Source organism: Leopardus geoffroyi, chromosome A3 (genome assembly GCF_018350155.1).
Source record: "Leopardus geoffroyi isolate Oge1 chromosome A3, O.geoffroyi_Oge1_pat1.0, whole genome shotgun sequence".
Taxonomy (NCBI): domain Eukaryota; kingdom Metazoa; phylum Chordata; class Mammalia; order Carnivora; family Felidae; genus Leopardus; species Leopardus geoffroyi.
Genome location: NC_059336.1, coordinates 62,015,806 through 62,034,347, shown reverse-complemented (window position 1 = coordinate 62,034,347; position 18,542 = coordinate 62,015,806). Strand labels below are relative to the sequence as shown.

Genomic DNA, 18,542 nt, shown 5'->3' with positions numbered 1-18,542 from the left:
GCTGACTCATTAAGAACCCCAAGTTAAGCTGACTAAAGAACTGTCTCTGTAAGAACACACAGGTAACTAAATAGAATTAGAAAAAAAAAAATGCCTGAATGAAATGAGAAGTTCAACAAAGAAACAAACTATAAAAAAACAACAACCAAACAGAAATCCTAAAGATAAAGAATATAATAATTGGACTGAAGAATTCAACAGAGAGCTTCAGCAACAGATCTGACCATCAGAAGAAAGAATCAATGAACTGAAAGGTAATTCTGAATTATCCAAGAAGAGGAGCAAAAAGAAAACAGAATGGGGGGGCACCTGGGTGGCTCAGTAAGGTGAGTGTCTGACACTTGGTTTCAGCTCAGGTCATACAATATATGTGTTAATCAACTGTTTATGTTATCAATAAGCCTTCTGGTCAACATTAGGCTATCTGTAGTTACGTTTTTGGAAAGTCAAAAATTATAAGTGGATTCTCAACTGGACAGGGGGTTGGTGCTCCTAATTCCCACATGGTTTTCAGTGTATGGGTTTCAAAGTTTGGTGTTTTTTTGTTTTTTGGGTTTTTTTTTTTTTTTTGTAAATTCATCCTGAAGTATGTAACATGTTTTGAGGCTACTATAAATGGCATTTTTATATAACATTTTACTTTTGCACTTAGAATATAGAAAAGTACTATATATCCTTCAATCTTGTTAAATTAACTTATTCTCAAAGCTTTTCGGGTATATTCTTTAGGATCTTCTATGCACACAATCATATTATTTGTAGACAAACACATTTCTCCCTTTCCAGATGATGCCTCTTATTTCTATTTTTTGCCTTAATGTACTGACTAGCACATCCAGTACAATACTGGAGAGAAATAAAAGCGGACATCCTTGTCTTGTTCTCAACAGAAAGAAAGCACTGAATCTTTTACCATAAGAATCATGTTAACTGTTGTTTTTCCACAGATGGTCTTTATCAGACCAAGGAAATTCTAGTCTGCTCAGTGTTTTTAATTATGAATAGATATTGAATTCTGTCATAGGCTTTAATTTCAATTTAAAAGTTTTCCCAAATTGTTAGTGATTTCTATTTTAATTCTGCTGTGTTAAAGAACATAATCTGCAATTGCTGGGTGAAGTGTTCAATAAATATCTATGAAGAAAAATACCTACGAGGTTAAGCTGGTTGATAGTGTTGTTCAAGTCTTTTATACCTTTACTGATTTTCTGTTTATTTTATTGACAGCTGAATTTTGAAATCTCCAACTATAGTTGTGAATTTGCCTTCATTTCTGTTTTTTTTCATTTACTTGGAACAAATATTTGGAACAAAAAACATTTATGTTTTCTTCATGTATTTGGAAACTCTAATATTTAGACTTATACAGACTTGGGATGATACATTATCTCTTCTGTAATAATAAAATGTGTTTCTTTATCTCTAATAATATTTCCTGTACTAAAGTCTAACTTCTCTGATAGTGTTATTCCCTACTCCATCTTTTTACTTTTTGTGTTTTTATACTTAAAGTTCATTTCTTCAGGGGTGCCTGGGTGGCTCAGTTGGTTAAGCATCTGACTTCAGCTCGGATCATGATCTGTGGTCTACTGAGTTTGAGCCCTGTTGTCAGGTCCTGTGCTGACAGCTCAGAGCCTGGAGCCTGCTTCAGATTCTGTCTCTCTCTCTCTCTCTCTCTCTCTCTTTCTCTGTCCCTCCCCCACTCACACTCTGTCTCTCAAAAGTGAATAAGTGTTAAAAAAAAAAAGTGCTTTTCTTCAAAATCACATCTCCATGACCAACAGGAAGATAATATTTGCAACACAGGATTACTATCCTTAATAAAAAACTGTTTAAATGGAAGAAATAAAGATCAAAGGTCCTATAGAAAAGGAGGTAGAATAAAAATGAACAGACAGTATCAAAAGATAAATATAAGCATAGTATAAAAGACATATACAACCTCACTCATAACTAGAGAAAGACAAGCTAAAACTACATGACAACAGAATTTCTCACCTATCAGATTGACAAAAATTAAAAAGTATTTCCCTTTCCTGTAGGAAAAGCCATAGGAATACAGCGACTCTAATTTACTGATGAGGGGTACGCCAACTGGCACAGCTCTTTTGAAAGAGAATTTGACAACACTAACAAACCTATATATGACTCACCAATCCCATGTCTAGGAATTTACCCTAACCATGCTCCTTCAACAATACAAATTACATATGCACTTATCTTTTGACCCAGAAATCCTAACAGTAGGAATCTATTCTGCAGATAACTTTCAAAAATGTGAAAATCCATATACACAAGGCTATTCTTTGAAGCAGTTTGCAACTGCAAAATACTAGAAGCAAATTGCTCGTATATAATCCACATCCACATAATATATAGTATGTTGCAGTCTATAAAAATAATGAGAAAGGTCTCTAAAGGATAGATTTTTAAGTAAATAAAACAAAACATTAAAAAGTCTATACCATGCTTCCTTTTGTGGAGAAAGAAACATATTAAAAACGTTCACATTTGACATTTTTGTATCATTCTGACTTTTTGAATCCTATTGTTTCACATATTTAAAATGAGTGGACTTGTAAGATGGAGGTAAAAAAATCTCAAATGGAATATAGACAGAAACCAAAGAACCAAACTTTCTTTTGAATGAACAGACCTACAATGTAGATGATGATGGAAGAGGGCAGTGGAGAGGATGGAAAGAAAGGTAAAGAACATAACACACGTAAATTCTGAATATAGTATTTTTGACCATATACATTCAAACTAAAAATATATTCTAAACACTGTACTTCAACTAGTAGGTTTGTTTTTCATGGTGGTATGAGTTAGCCAATTTGAAATGAATTTGTTTGTATTCTAGGATTGAGAAATCAGGTATAAATTCTGTGGATAACTGGAGCCAGGTTTCTCATAGCTGGAGAAGACACAAAAAAATATACAGAAAATATACAGAAAAAAGGGACAGAAGGAACACTGTGGTGGTGTGTTAAAAATGGAGTTATTGGTAACAACTCATGGTTTTGAATATACATAGATATAGAAAGAGATGTGTGTGTTTGTGCACACACACATACAGAAACATTCCTAACTCTCACTAACAAGACCTAGAGACAACGACACCCCAGCAGCAATGAGTACACATAGCACACAGATCTTAGTTTGTAAATATCCTCCACTAAAATGAAGCAGAAGTCTCTGAATAAATAGGATATTCCAGGGCTTGGGCAGGAAAATTATGAGGTAAGCCTAGAACATCTTGATGTTTCAGAAAGTAAGGAAGTGTTCAATGAAAGGGGACATGTAAAAAGCATACAGAACAGACCCAAACATATACGGTCCATTGATTTTTAGTGACTGTGCTAAGGTAATTCAATGAGGAAAAGATAGTCTTTGCAAAAAATGGTGGTGAAATACCTGGATACATACACCTGCAAAAACGAAGTTTGACCTTTACATCTTCCTTGCACTAGAATGTCAACTAATAAACACAGAAAGAATGATAAAGTTAAAAAAAAATCACCAGAGCAGTAATTTCCAGGCAAGAATCACCAGTGAATGCTGTAACTAGTAAGAGTTTGATGCCAAACAGCATATTTACATGGTCTCAAGGTACTTTTTGGAGAGGTATTTATAAATTACAAAAGAAAAATCGAACAAAGAGACACCATGCACCTGCTGATAATCAGACGGACTGGGCAGGACACAAATTTAAGTGATATTCCTGCCAAAAACACATAATCTGAAATGAAACATGAGAAAACCCAAACTAGGATGGTGGCCACTACTTATAAAATGGCCACTACTTAAAAAAAAATGTCAAGGACATAAAGAGACAAGTCAATTGTTGCACATTAAAGTTGAGACTAAATAGACATGAAAATTAAATATGACCGATACGGACTTGAGGCTTGGACCAAAATTTATCTTCTTTTTAAAATAAAAATTGTCCCAATAATGGGACAACTGACAAAGTCTACAGATTAAAAAATACTATGTGTGTTAGTGTTAATCTAATGATTTTGATATGTATACTTTGGTTTTATAAAATAATATACCTCTTTATAAGAACTATACACTGAAGTTTTTAGGAGTAAAGGAGCAACATCTATAGCTGATTCTCAGAAAATTAAAAAAAATGCTTACATATACATTATATGTATACATAGGACAAACAGGGGAAGGGAAGGAAGAAAAAGGAAGGAGAGAAGAGGTAGAGAGGCAGATTGTGAATGATAAGGCATATGTAAAATATTAAATAAAGTGGGAATCTAGGTCAAGGGTATATAGGAATCCTTTGTACTATTTTTGCATCTTTTCCCTAAACTAAAATTACTGCTGGGGTACCTGGGGTGGCTCGGTCAGTTAAGCATCTGACTCCTGATTTTGGCTCAGGTCATGATCTCACAGTTCGTGGAATGGAGCCCCACACTGGACTCTGTGCTGACAGCATGGAGCTTGCTTGGGATTCTCTCTTTCCCTCTCTCTCTGCCCCTCCCCACCTCAAAATAAATAAACTAAAAAATGTTTAAAAAATAACTAAAATCACTGCAAAACAAAAGGTAAAAAATTAAATATAATTTGAAAAATAAAGTACATTTCTTAGAGATGGCATATACTTGGATCTTTATTTTTTAATAGAGTCTGAAAACTGGTATTGAAACCATTCACATTTATTATAATTTTTGATATACTTGATTTAAGGCTACCATCTTGCTATTTGTTTTCAATTTTTTCCATCTGCTTTTTATTCTTTTTGTCTTCTTCATCTGCCTTCTTTTAGATCAAGTATTCTTTTAGTATTCCACTCTGTCTCCATGACTGCTTTATTAGCTAGATCTCTTTGGGTTGTTTTTCTTTTCAAATGATTTTAATATATCTTCTAGTATTTGTTTCATCTTATCACAGTCTAACTCCAAATAATATTATACTACTTTACACATATGTAAGAGCTTTACAACTCAATTACCCCTCCCTTGCCCTTTGTACTGTCATCATACGTGTAACATATACAAGTTATCAATCCCATAAAACACTGTAATTACTTTTGTTTTTAAAAGTCAGTTAACTCAAAACAATCTTTAATGAGAAAATATGTCTTTTATATTTATCCACATATTTTCACCTTTTTGGTGATCTTCATTATTGTGCTTAGAGCTGTGTTTTCACCTGTAATGGTTACTACCTTCAGAATGTAAAGAACTTCCCTAACACTTCTTATAGTGACAGTCTGCTGGCTGCACATGTTCTCAGCTTTTGTCTGGAAATCTATTTGTGGAGGATAATTCTGCTGGATATAATATCTTGGGGGTTGACAATTTTTTCTTTTGATATTTTTAAGATGCCATTTTGTTGATTTTGGGTTTGTACTGTCTTTGATGACAAGGCACCAGTCATTCTCCTCTTTAGTATCCCTACATGTAATTTATTTATTCCTGGCTGCCTTTCAATTTATCATTGGCTTTCAGCAATATGAATACTATGCGACTTGGTGTGGTTTTCTTTGTTACTTTTGCATTGGGTTTACTGAAGTTCTTCCACAGCCTTCCCCGCCCCCATTCCCTGGAACTCAACTATATGTGTGTTAAATTGCTTGCCATGGTATCACAGGTCACCAGGGGTTTGTTTATTCTTTTCCAGTAATTTTTACTTCCTGTGCTTCAGTTTGGGTTGTTTCCATCACTATGTCTTCAATTTCACTTTTTCTTTTTTAATGTCATCTATGTTGCTGTAAGTGAAATTTTCTACTTCAGAAACTGTATTTTTCAGCTCCAGAGGTTCCATTTATTTTTTCATAATGTCCATTTTTCCTTATTCTCATGTTTTCCTTTAAATCACTGAACACATACAATAGATGTACTAAATTCCCTGTATGCTACTTCCATCATCTCTGTCATTTCTAGGTCTGTTTCTATTTTTTTTTTCTTGATTATGGGTCATTTTATTGGTTTTCTACATCTTCAATAATCTTTAATAATGTACTGGATTCTATTACATTATTACTATTTTAAGTTACTTTCATTTCCATATGAATTTCAGAATTGGTTAGATTATAGGCAATCTCTACTGTGGGGATTTTGATCGGGATTGCACTGAAATATATAGATCAATTTGGGGAGAACTGACACCTTAATATTGAGTTTTCTTACCCATGAAGACAGTATTCTCTCTCCACTTATTTGTAGGTTTTCTTTAATTACTCTCAGTTAAGGTCAGAGTACAGGTCTTGCACATCTTTGGTCAGACCGATCCCTAGGCTCACTGGCTGCTAAATCTACCCAGAATAGTCCTTTGCCTAGGAAGCTGGGGCACAGGAGGCCTGTCACTCAGCTGCTGAGCACAATGAAAATGCTCTCCCAGGACACAGGGCTGTGTAGGAAAAAGGGACTGCTCTTTTCACCAGCTGCCCATTCTGATCATCCTTATTTGTGGGAATGGGGTAGAGGAGAGACAAACTTCACCTGATTACCACCAGCCACTCAAAATAAGCCTCTATAGCATGAAGCTTATGGAAAATGAGATCTGCCAGTGCTCGCTGGCAGCCAAATCCAACTGGAATAACTGTTCCATCCCAGTGAGCTGGGAGAGATGGGGAACATCCATTTGTCTGCTGAGCCCACTGAAATAGTTCTTAGCAAGGCAGAGCTGCAGGGTGATGGGTGCAGTCTCTAGCTTAAATACTATAGCTTCCCACTGCTCTTACCAAGTTTATATAGATTTTGTTGAATAAATATTTCTCAATTCATTGTAAGTCCTTTGATCAATCTCCAGATATTCTGTTTTTGCAGATTTTAATCATCTTAAGAAATGCTTCTTATGGGGAGAAGTCCCCAAGCTGCTCACACCACCATTCCAGAAATCTCAATTCTGTCACACTTGTATTTAAGGTGAGAGTAATATGATACTTTTAAAAAATAAGTGAAGTAAATTGGCCTACTCAAAGGAGCTTACCAACATCTGCAAATGCAAGATGCATTTAATGCAAAGCGAACCATACCTTTACTTAAGCTCACTTCTGATACGCTGACTTCCTATTATCAATTTACTACAGTCTTTAAGATTTATGCAAAGTAGTACTTTTTTTTTTTTTGCATATATGTCACTTCATGTGCAGCTAAAAGCTCCAGAGTTAGAAAATAAAAGTACAAACCCAAATGAAATCTTAAAAAACAGCTTAAGGACATTCCCTTTAGCTTTTCCAAAAAATTTAAAAATTTAAAACTGCAAGTGTTAGCAGACTTTATCTGTCATTGAGATATTACCAAGTTTGGGATCTAACTACAATTTCTAGAGCTTATGGTTAACTGTAGGCAACCAAAACAGTTGTACCCAGTAATAAGCAAATTATACAGTCATTAAAGAATCCCAACAACCCTTAATTTGGAAAATATTTCCCAGCCCAATATTTTGGCTTAATTCCCAGAGATACCAGAAAACATAAAGATTAGAAGACTCTGGTTCTTCTTATGAACATTAAGTGCGCATGCGCGCGCGCGCGCACACACACACACACACACACACACACACACACACACCCTTCTTACTAAGTTGTATATACTAACATTTTTCAGCTCTGATAACAATATTAACACTAGTGTTGCCCCAATGCAAGACTTCTGTACTAACTGTTCCTGTGTCTGAAATGCTCTTCCCTAAGACTTTCACCAGGTAAGCTTAAACATCATTTCAGAGAAACCTTCCTCAACATCCAAAGTTAAGAAGCAATGGAGTCCTGCCTATTCCAAATAAACTCTAGGTGAGTTTATTTATTTAGTGACTTACTGTCTGTTTCCCCATTGGAACACATGCTCTATACCAGCGCAGGAGTCTTGGACTATCTTGCCCATCCAGCACTGTAGCAGATTTAAAATACGTGCAAAGATTCTCTGATAACTCCCCTGGCCTTGGAGGTGACCTCTTATGAATGGAATATGGCAGAAGTGATAGTGTGACTCCAAGACTCAATTACAAAAGACACTGTGGCTTCCTCCTTGTTTCTCTTGCATCACCTGTTCTGGGGTCACCAGCTGTCATGATGCAGCAACACTTAAGCAAGCCTATGGAGGGTTCGACACGGTGAAGAACTAAGGCCTCCTGCCAACAGCCAGCAAAAACTAAGGCCTTTTGCAAGAGTTCTATGAATGAACCATCCTGAAGAGGATGTAGCACTCCCAGGCCTTCAGATGACTTACAGCTTTGGTTGATACTTTGATTGCCATGTCAGGAAGGATCCTGAGCCACAACTACTTTGCTAAGATGCTCCAAAATTCTTCACTCCCAAAAGCAAAAAGATAAATCATGTCTGCTGTTTGAAGCTGCCAGGTTTGGGGGTATTTATTATATTACACGGCCATAGATAACAGATACAATTACCAAGTCACCAGTTCTTATAACAAAGCCTAGCATACGCAAGGATCCCAGCAAATGTTTGCTGAATGACTGAGCAAATTATCAAATACCCACAACTTGTATTCATATAACATTTTAAAGTTTATAAACTACTGTTACCCAAGCAAATATTTTCATTTGATCCTCACAACAAATAATGCATAACCTTATATCACATATGTATCAGGCAAAGAAAGAATCTTCCCCAGTTTACAAATGAAAGTCATGCTCAGAGCAGTTAGACAGTTGTTTTCAAGGTCACACAGCCGGTAAACAGAAAACTCAGGACTTCTGATGCCTAATCTTCCACCACAGGGCTCCACAATCCTAGGAAAAGTCATCCATAAAGGACGGCCTCATGTCGCAAAATATTAAATCATTACTGGTACTCGTTATAATATTGTGGTATTCAACTCAAATAAACACTGATGGAACACTATATGCACATTCTTCACCATCGTATCATAAAGGCAGCACATGCTTTCACTTTTAAACAAAGTATTATTATGTAATTGATAACTGTATTAAAACAAATTAGAAAGCATGAGCTGGAACATAGGAGAGGAATAGAAAAAAAGAGTATTCTGGAAAATTCTGTTTTCTGTGGTTTTACTTCCCACAATCCTGAGGTCGTGAAAGCAGTAGTTCATTCCCCTGCAGTGTCCTGAAAGCCCTTGGAGCCAAGCCTGCCCCCCAAAACTAATGCAGATGATAATGGTGTGTGGTGAGGGAGAGGAGGGAGAAGAAGAGGCAGGAGAGGAAGAAATGGTAGCCAGAGGCTAGCATCTACCGTTGTACTGCCATACAATGCACTAGCTACAGAATCATTTGATTAGCTGATCTTTTCATGATACAAATTTCCCTGGGGCAGGTTAAATTCCACTTACAGATTGAGAGTTTTGACTCAAGAGATCATGTACAAGCAATGTGGGAAAGGATGGGGCTGAATCTACTGGCTTACTGAAAAAGCCAGAGAGCAGGTAGTATGTGGATTGTAAAACTGGGGAAGAGAAAAAGTGAGAAATTGATGCAGAAATGACTACAAAAGGTCAAAAGACAAAGGGTCCCTCCCAGCAATCTCTAAAGCTCAGTGGACACTGACCATGTCCCTGAGGAGAGAATGGTGGACGTGGCACACTCCAGAGATGGAGACAAGACTCTGGAGTCAGAAGCTATGACCTCAGCTATGACCTGGGCCTGATGATGCATGTGAGGCACATGCGTGTACCTTATGTACCTTGATCCCTGCAATTAAACCCATTATAAACATCCTTCTCAAGCGTGCTGCTTTCTTCCACAAAGTAGGCTGTGTTTTGTCACTTCAACACCTATGCTTTATGACCTCATCAGAACGGGTGTCTTCAGTGCCCTTCAAAGATGCCTGCAGGCAGGGGCTGTGTGCATAGTCCCCGCACTGAGCAGATACTTTCAGAAACTCCCAGGAATGAATACTGGCTAAAAAAGAAAATCCAGGGAATACTGAAGGATTCCATACTTGCTATGCAAACAGAGTGAATGCAACATGGGGCTGGCAAGATGATGAATTTTAATGAAACTCTGCCACTTTACCCATCAGCATATCCTTCGGTTCTAAGGGTCTCAGCTTCCTCATCTGTTAAACGAGGGGCTCAAGAAGACCATCTAATAGGGTCTTCTGTACTTAGAATACTTAATCATATGATAACTTTCATTTTACTCAAGTTTTCAAACCCAAATGCTGGCACTTTTATAGAATAGTTTGTTTTTAAACTGAAAACAAATCACAATTTCTGTTGTTCTACAACTACACATTTTATTTACAACGTCTGTTGTTCTACAACTGCACAATTTTGTATTTTCATTCACATTTTATTTTACATATGCATGTTCATTAAAGTTATTCTTACTTAGAGAGAGCTCTGGCAGTGTTTAATTTGTGCAGCACTAAGCCACATATTTTAAAAAATGGCTAAATCCCTTCAATGTGGAAGCTATGTTCTAATCGTCACATGCCTGGTATGTATGGAGACTGTACTTGCTTTTCCATGTCACAAATGTTTTAAAATGACTTATTAAGCGTGATTCATAAACCCTGTTCTTTAATTTAGTTTTTAGTTAGTTGATATGAGGCTCAAAATATAAATTTAGACCTGTATGTTGTTATGGACTGAATTGGTATCCCCCACCCCAATTCATATGCTGAAGCCCTAACCTCCAATATGAAAATCTTGAGAGGTATTTCGTTTAGAGAAGGCCACAAAAGTGAGGCCCTCATGATGGCATTAGTGCCTTTAAAACAAATGACACCAGAGAGCCTGCTTCCATTCTCTCTCTTTGCCATCTGAGGATAAAGGGAGACAGTAGCCATCTTGTAAGCCAAGAATAGAGCCCTCACTAGGGAACCAAATCTGCTGGCATCTTGATCTTGGACTTCCAGGCCTCCAAAACTGTGAGAAATAAAAGTTGTTTAAGCCACTCAGTCTATGTGGTATTTTGTTACAGCAGTCTGAACTAAAACATATGTTTAGTACCTAATCCAGTTTCAAACCCATAGGGTACGCATACCAGTTTGAATCAAGTGTTTATCCAGTTCATGATCTTGGTCAAAACAAAACAAAAGTGTGACAGTTTTAAAACATGTCTGCAAATCATCTGATATTCCTGCTATAGATAAGTGGGGGGTCATTCCCCTCACCTTATGCCTCACCCCCATGTCTCTCCACTTCTGCCATGTCTTGAATCAACAACCACCTAAATGACTGAACAACAGCATCTGACAGAGGTAACACTATGACTTCAGAAGGCAGGTTGAAAAAACAAAAGTGGGTTCTCTGTGAGATGTTCTCTTTTGAAATCCAGTTATAATCCTGTGAGGGAGCCCAAACAAGCCTTTGTGAAAAGACCAGGCAGAAGGGCCCACATGTAGGCATTCTAGGTGACAGCCCAGCTGAGGTCCCAGGTAACAAGCTAGCATCATTATGCAAGTGAACAGGCCTCTATCTCTGGAGTCTCCCCAGCAGAGGCCCCAGTCATCATGGAACAGAGACAAGCTATCTTAGCTGTGTTCTTTCTGTCTCAACTCTTTACAGAGTCTGACAGCATAATAATATGATTGCTTTACGCTAGTAAGTTTGGGTAGTTTGTTAGGCAGATGTAGATCATAGGTAAGTGGAACATGAGATCAGAATATAATTATGTATTGATGTAAATTCTTCATTATATTAGGAAAATACCTTAAAGCCAAATCTTGATCATGGATGAATAACATCATCTTCATAAATGTAGCCAATATAGTTTCATAGCTAATTTCCTAACTGCTGCAATAAAGTATCATGGAAGAAGCCTAAGATAACAGGCATGCTTTTCTTCCCACCAGTTTAGCTCTAAATGAGTCAGAGTCTAGGTTCTTAGATAGCCCAGCCAAGTCTAGCATCAGGCTAGATGTGAAGTAGTCCAGAAACAATCCATTCTTGTGCCAAAGATATTTGGGAAGGGGTAGAGGGATGGAAGAGTGGAATTATGCTATATAATCATAAGAGCAGAGAAGTCTACATCTTACTGTAGGCAATGGGTGTATCCTTTGGTCAGGGTTCATGGGTAGAGCCCGTCCCAACAGGGCATATATAAAATTAGGGAGATGGACAAAAATGGGGAAATAGGGTCACGTTATTGCAGATATGAAAGAGTGAAAAGAACAAAACCAGTGAATACTGAAGGAGTTTCATTTTGGTATTTATGAAGTTAAACTTATATAGTCTTAATATGTGCTATATCTCTCTCAAAATAAAGTTCTTTGCTGATGCAATCTGCACTTCACTAGCCCTAAGGACATTCAAGGTTATCTAATTCACAGATAGCTCACGTTGTCCTTTAAAAACCAGGTGCAGAACCTCTGGCCTGGAAAGGTTATGAGGATAGTAACTTTCTTTTACATTGTCTAATAGATGTGAAAAGCTACCAAAAGACCAAAGAATTCAGATGTGAGGAAGACATCTTCAAATTCACAAGCATGTACATATTTTCATAAAACCTTAGGGTAAAATAACTCCCTTGTTTGTTATCATAGAGGAACTGGGTTCAAAAGTGTTCTCTTTCAGTCACAAGACTGAGTTTCACTGCTCTGAGTTCCTCCTCCGGGGGCCTGCAGGCAGACACCCTGTAACAACTGAGGGTAGCAAGAATTGGTCCATGAAAGGCAGCAATAGCCACAAGAAGTCACCAGGGACTTACAAAGCTGATCCTCTAAGAAGCAAGGGGGCGTTTCACCCCTCACTGAGGGTAACACCGTTTCGTATACAAGGAAGAGAAAGGCTACGCAGTATATCACCTGCAAATGCAGATTTAAACCTGGTTTGCCAAACACAGTACTGGAAATAACATGATATAATGTGATTTATAAGTTGCTTTTCCTTCTTCACCAAAAAAGTTGGTGCAAGAGAAGGACAGCATTGCTGGAATCCCCCAAAAAGAACTGAAGTTATGTTATTATCTTATCAAATACATAAAATTTTATACATTATAATATATATATATATATATATATATATATATATATTCCTTCCTTACCTTTTCTGTTGATACGAACTGAGTCCAAGTGTTGTCTCAGTCTGTAAAAGGAAGAAAACCATGACAATACTGAAAACAAATCTTTATATTACAGACATAGAGAACATCCAAAATATACCGTAGTTTCAACTTTGATCTTATACTCACTCAGATTTCCAGGTTAAACCTGATCCCTAAATCATATGAAATGATTTGCCACATTATGTAATTCAAACGAGAGAATAATTTGGGATTAGATTTTAAACACACATGGAAATAATACAATGTAATGTGATTGATTTTTAAAAGCTTGCCCAACCAATATATCCTGTGAAAAAAGCCCTGTCTATAATCACTTTGTGAGGTTACTTGTGCCTCTCACTGCTCTCTGCTTACCAGCTATGTCATGGGTGCTGGGGTATCACGGTTCCTGTCACCAGGGAACTGAAGGTTGTGGGGGCAGAGGTAGGAGGAGACAGTCTTTTAAAACTAAATAAATATGAAAGAACTACGAAAATATTGGAAAGGTTGTTGTGAAAGAGCACAAATAGGTGATGTGCTTCAGTATGTCATGAGGAAAGGCCTGTGTGAAGAGATCATATTTATGTTAAATGTGATAAAGTGTAAAAAAGAGCTGTGTGTGGAAGCAGGGCTGTGTGGTAGTGGAGAAAACAGCATGCACAGAAGTCCTACTTGAGGAAAGAGCCTGGATGTTGAAGAAACAGATAGTAGGTCAAATTGGATGGAGCTGGGCTGGGCAGGGGTCAGACCATGCTGTGTCCTGGTAAGAAGTCATGGTAAATTTGGAACATGTTCTATCCTAAATGCAGTACAAGGGGTCTGTCAGAGTAAGAGAGACAGAAACAGACATGGTCTGATTTAAGTTTTAAAGATACTATTCTGGCTGCAGTGTAGAGAGGATAAAGGGGAAGACAAGAGAGAAAGCAAGAAGTTGGTAGGCAATTGATGAAGATAGGTTCTTAATAATGATATGTGAGAAAATGCCAAAATCCTAAGGAATACTGTCAGTGAACTTATTCCAAAAGGAGTGAGCTTCTATGTTATAACTAGAAAAAGCAGAATTGTGGCGTTATTTTTCCCATTAATATGTATTCTTTTGAAATGGTATTTTGAAAAATGTATACAGGGGAAATATGGTAGATGTGGGAAAACGTCTTTATTGTTTGAAAGTGAAAGCTCAGGTGCAGCTGAAGTGTCAGGATGTCTGTAATTTTCTTTAAATTCTGTAATTTTCTTTAAATTTCTTTAAATTGTTTCAGGATTATGACTTGCATGTGCATGGAAGTATGTGTGTATAATAAAGGAAATATGGCAAAATGTTAATAACCGTTGCAGCAGTAGTAATTCATTCTCATCTCTTCTATCTCCTGTGCTTAAAAATATGTCTAACTTTTCAGGATGCCTGGCTGGCTCAATTAGTTAAGCATCCAACTCCTGATTTCATGGTTCATGAGATCAAGCTCCATGTTGGGCTCTGCATTGACAGCGCGGAGCCTCCTTGGCATTTTTTCTCTCTCCCTCTCTCTCTGCCCCTCCCCCACTTGTGCACACACTCTCTCTCAAGTAAGTAAACTTTATGTATGTTTAACTTTTCGTTATGAAGATTTTAATGATGGGAGCAAATCACATATCTGGTAAAGGGTTAATATACAAATACATAAAGAACCATTACAATTCAACTTTGCTACTGATAAACGGCAAACAAACAAACATGATTAAAAAATGGTGGACAACTTGATAGACCTTTCCCCAAAGTACATATACAAATGGCTAACAGGCCCATGAAAAGATGCTCAACATCACTAATCACTAAGGAAATGCAAATCAAAACTACAATAAGATACCACTTCACTCTCGTCAGGATAGCTACTATCAAAAAACCAGAAAATAACAGATGCTGGTAAGGCTGTAGAGATATCAGTACCCTATGCACTACTAAATGGGAATGTAAAATGTGGTGTTGCGATGGAAAATGGTACGATGGTTCCTCAAAAAATTAAACATAGAATTACCACATGATCCAGCAATGCCACTTCTGGGCATATACCCCAAAGAACTGAAAGCAGAAAGCAGGGAATCAAACAAATATGTGGACATCCATGTATATAGCAGCATTGTCCACAATAAAGTTGGAAGAAATCCAAGTATCTACCAATGGATAAACGGACAAAATGTGGTTTATATGTACAATAGAACATTATTCAGTCTTAAGAAAAACGAAGGAAATTGACATATGCTACGACATGGATGAACCTCGAAGACAAAGTCAACACTTACGCTAAGTTAAATAAATCAGTCACAAAAGGACAAATACTACATGATCCTATTTATATGAGGTACTTAGAGAAGTCAAATAGAGATAGAAAGTAGAATGGTGGTTGTCAAGAGTTAGGGTGAAGGGAATGAGGAGTTATTGTTTATTGAGTACAGAGTAGTTAAAGTTTGGGATGATGAAAAAGTTCTGGAGCAGGACGGTAGTGATACAAAATCAAATATGAATGTACTCAGTATCACTGAACTACACAATTAAAATAGTTAAAATTATAATTTTTATGTTATGCATATTTTGCTACAATTTAAAAAAAAGCTATAGTAATGAAGACATTGTGGTACTGCCATTAAGATACACAAATAGATCAATGGAACTGGAGAAAGGCCAAAAATGAACTCATAGATTTATAGACATTTGATTTTCAACAAAGGCATCAATGCAGTTCAATGGAGAAACATGTATCTTTTTAGCAAATGGTGCTGGAAGAACTGGACAAACTTATGTAAGGGAAAATAAGCCTTTATCCTTATGTTATACCATGTATTCAATTACTTTTATACAGATCATAGATCTAAGCATAAAAATTAAAATCATACAGCTTCAACAAGAAAACACAGGAGATTATCTTTGCAATCTTGGAAACAAAGATTTCATGAACAGGACAAAAAAACACTAACTGTAAAAGGAAAAAACTGATATACTGAACTTCATCAAAAATTTTAAGATGCTCACCAAATGACATTGTTATGAAAATGAAAAGGCAAACCATATGCTGAGAGAAAATATTTGCAAATCACATATTTGATGAAAGACTTGTATAATAAACATATAAAGAACTTGTGAATCTGAATAATAAAAGCCACACAATTTTTAAAAATAAGCAATTATACAAATGTCAGTTAAGTGCATGAAAAGATGCTCAGTATGTTATTAAGGAAAAGCAAATTTAAATTGTAATGATATACTATACACCTATTACAATGTCCAAAACTGAAAATATAACAAGAGTTGGTGAGAATGTGAAACAACTAGAATTTCCTTACACTGCCAGTGAGAATGTAAAATAAAACCACCACTCTAGAAGAAGCTTGGCGATTAAAAAAAATTTTTTTTTAACGTTTATTTATTTTTGAGAGAGAGGGAGAGACATACACACACACCAAGTGTGAGCAGGGGGAGGAGCAGAGAGAGAGGGAGACAGAATCCAAAGCAGACTCCAGGCTCTGAGCTGTCCGCACAGAGCCTGAATGCGGGGCTCGTACTCATGAACAGTGAGATCAGATCTGAGCCAAAGCCAGACACTTAACCGACTGCACCACCCAGATGCCCCGAAGCTTGGCAATTTTTTACAAAGTTAAACATATGATGATGCCACTCAACTCCTAGATATTTGCCCAAGGGAAACACAAGAAAAACACTTATACATGAATGGTTACAGCAGCTTTATGTTTATAGCATGTTGATAGCAGGTCAATGCTGGTATAATCCAAATTTCCATCAACAGGTGAATGGATAAATGAAGTGCGGTATATCTATACAACGGAATACTACTCAGCAATAAAAAGAATAAAGTAAAGACTGGGAACCTTTTTTCTTAAACATTTATTGTTTTACAATAAATATATTATTTTTAAAAGAGCAGAAAGTAACATTTGAGGAAAAAAAAGAATAAACTGATGATACACACAACATGGATGAATCTCAAAACAATTATGTGGAGTCTGAGCACCCCCTCCCCAAAGTACATTCTGTGTGACTGCATTTATATAAAATAGTTTACAATATAAATTGATAGTGACAGCAGATAGTGATTGCCTAGAGACAGAGGTAAGGATGGACAGATTACCAAGGGATACAAGTAAACTTTTGGGTGTGATGGATAGGTTCGTTATCTTGATTGCAGGGATGGTTTCACAAGCGTATAAATATTCAAACTCTTCAAACTGTACATTTTAAATATGTACAGGTTATTGTCTGTCATTCATACCTTAATAAAGAACGTAACCTAAGAATTCTAGAACATGCAAAACTCTGTGGTTCTCATGTGAAGTTGACCGAAAGGGAACTCAGAAAGTTTATCACCCATGTACACTTTCTTAAGGGGGAAAAATCTTCATGAAGACAATCTGGCCAACAAGATTACTCATGAAGAATTGCAAATGAGGAAGCTGTCTTGTGAAAGATAGGCAGATGGTCACGGTAAAGGAACTGTGGAAATAAGATTAGAAAAGCAGAAAGTAAATGTTGTTTTTGAAGTATAAGCCACAAAATAGAAAAATCATTTAATTATAATGAAGAATAAAAACTTCAGTACATGCCAACAAAACACCCTAAGTATTGAGAGAAAGTAAAAAATCACAATAGACACTATTTTGTTTTTGAAATAATTTGAGAAATAATAGGTTAAACATAATTTAAATGTATATCTGAAAGTTAAGCCCCTAAATCAAGAGAAAGAAAAAAAAACAAAAAAGGAAACATAAAAATTGGATGCAGTAAACACATATACAGTATGATTAAAGGAGATAAACTCATCTAGTTAAAAAAGACAAAAGGATTGTGTTAGAAAACCAAAGCCCAACTGTAAACTGTAAATACCTAATACAAAATGATGCAGAAATGTTGACAAACAATGGGCAAAAATAGGGTAAATGTCCCTATACCCCAAAAAGGTGAAAAGGGAAAAAAGCACACAGAGAAGGGTTACAATATTAATAATCTTACATTGAAAAGATTTGTTGAGTTTGTGGGGTTTTTTTATGCTTTTTGTGTCAGAAAATATTTATTCCACTCTCACGCTTGAATGACAGCAGTTGGGTATATAATTTGAGATTCAAAATCATTTCTATCAGAATTTTTACGTCATTTCTCCATACTGTTTTAGCTTCCAGTGTTACTGGTTTTGTGTGCATGCGTGCGTGCGTGTGTGTGTGTGTGTGTGTGTGTTCAGTTTCAAGTTAGTTAACATATAGGATAGTATTGGTTTTAGGAGAAGAATTTAGGGATTCATCATTTACATACAACACCCAGTGCTCATCCCAACAAGTGCCCTCCTTAATGCCCATCACCCTATTTAACCCATCTCTCTACCACCTCCTTTCCAGCAACCCTCAGTTTGTTCTCTGTATTTAAGAGTCTCTTATAGTTTGCCTCCCTCTTTTTTTTTTTAATGTTTATTTTTATTTTTGAGAGAGAGAGAATGAACACAAGCAGGGGAGGGGCAGAGAGAGCGGGAAACACAAGATCCAAAGCAGGCTCCAGGCTCTGAGCTATCAGCACAGAGCCCGATGTGGGGCTCGAGCTCACAAACTGTGAAATCATGACCTGAGCCAAAGTT

At 36.6% G+C, this 18,542-nt stretch overlaps 1 protein-coding gene across 1 annotated transcript in view; it reads right to left on the bottom strand.

Annotated features, from left to right (window-relative positions):
- Window positions 1–18,542, bottom strand: part of TMEM131 (transmembrane protein 131) — a 246,218-nt gene that overhangs the window by 132,596 nt on the left and 95,080 nt on the right. The window contains exon 3 of the mRNA XM_045445797.1: window positions 12,934–12,974. Coding sequence (XP_045301753.1) covers window positions 12,934–12,974 — 41 coding nt within the window. The remainder of the gene's footprint in view (window positions 1–12,933; window positions 12,975–18,542) is intronic.